This window comes from Cariama cristata, unplaced genomic scaffold (genome assembly GCF_000690535.1).
Source record: "Cariama cristata isolate BGI_N322 unplaced genomic scaffold, ASM69053v1 scaffold22573, whole genome shotgun sequence".
In the NCBI taxonomy this organism is placed as follows: domain Eukaryota; kingdom Metazoa; phylum Chordata; class Aves; order Cariamiformes; family Cariamidae; genus Cariama; species Cariama cristata.
The window spans coordinates 1,303-1,935 of NW_009608105.1; the positions used below are offsets into that span (position 1 = coordinate 1,303).

At 65.7% G+C, this 633-nt stretch overlaps 1 protein-coding gene across 1 annotated transcript in view; it reads left to right on the forward strand.

Annotated features, from left to right (window-relative positions):
* Nucleotides 1-320: 320 nt before the first annotated feature.
* Nucleotides 321-633, forward strand: part of LOC104159177 (hepatocyte nuclear factor 1-beta-like) — a gene marked incomplete at its 5' end in the record, with an annotated part of 4,097 nt that continues 3,784 nt past the window's right edge. The window contains 2 exons of the mRNA XM_009697017.1: nt 321-439; nt 572-630. Of these exons, the coding sequence (XP_009695319.1) occupies nt 321-439; nt 572-630 (178 nt within the window). The remainder of the gene's footprint in view (nt 440-571; nt 631-633) is intronic.

Below are 633 nucleotides of genomic sequence, written 5' to 3' on the forward strand. Positions count from 1 at the left end.
TGTGCCATGTCCCGGCACCGTGCTCCGGTGGAGCTGGAAGCCGGTGCCAGCAAAGTCCTTCACCGCTGCTGCTTCACTGTTTATTAACACGGCGTTCAGGCATCCCAGCCGGGGTCTGCAGCCCTGGGGCGGTGGGAGCTGTGTGCGTGGAACTGAAGGTGCCCCAGCGAGGCTGCAGCCCGCCCGCCTCTTGGGAGGGGGCTTTGCTAATCCCCCCCCTCCAATCTCCCCGCTGGAGCGGGTGGGAGGCAGGGGAGGGGGCCAGGAGCATCCCCCTTGGCTGTCTCTGATGGTGTCTGTCCTGCCTTGTTCCTTGGCAGATCTCCGTTTCAGGGGGTGAGCGCCCTGACCAACATCCACAGCTTGTCGCACCACAACCCGCAGCAGTCCCAGAACCTCATCATGACGCCGCTCTCGGGAGTCATGGCCATCGCACAGAGTAAGCGCGTGCCCCGAGCTCGCCTCCGCCCCCCACGTGGACCCCCCCCCGGTTTCCTGCGACGGGGAGGGGGACACCCTGCCCGCTCACGCCAGCACTGACGTCCCTGTTCTGCTCTCTCCCTCCTCCCAGGTCTGAACACCTCGCAGGCGCAGAGCGTACCTGTTATCAACAGCGTTGCCGGCAGCTTGGCA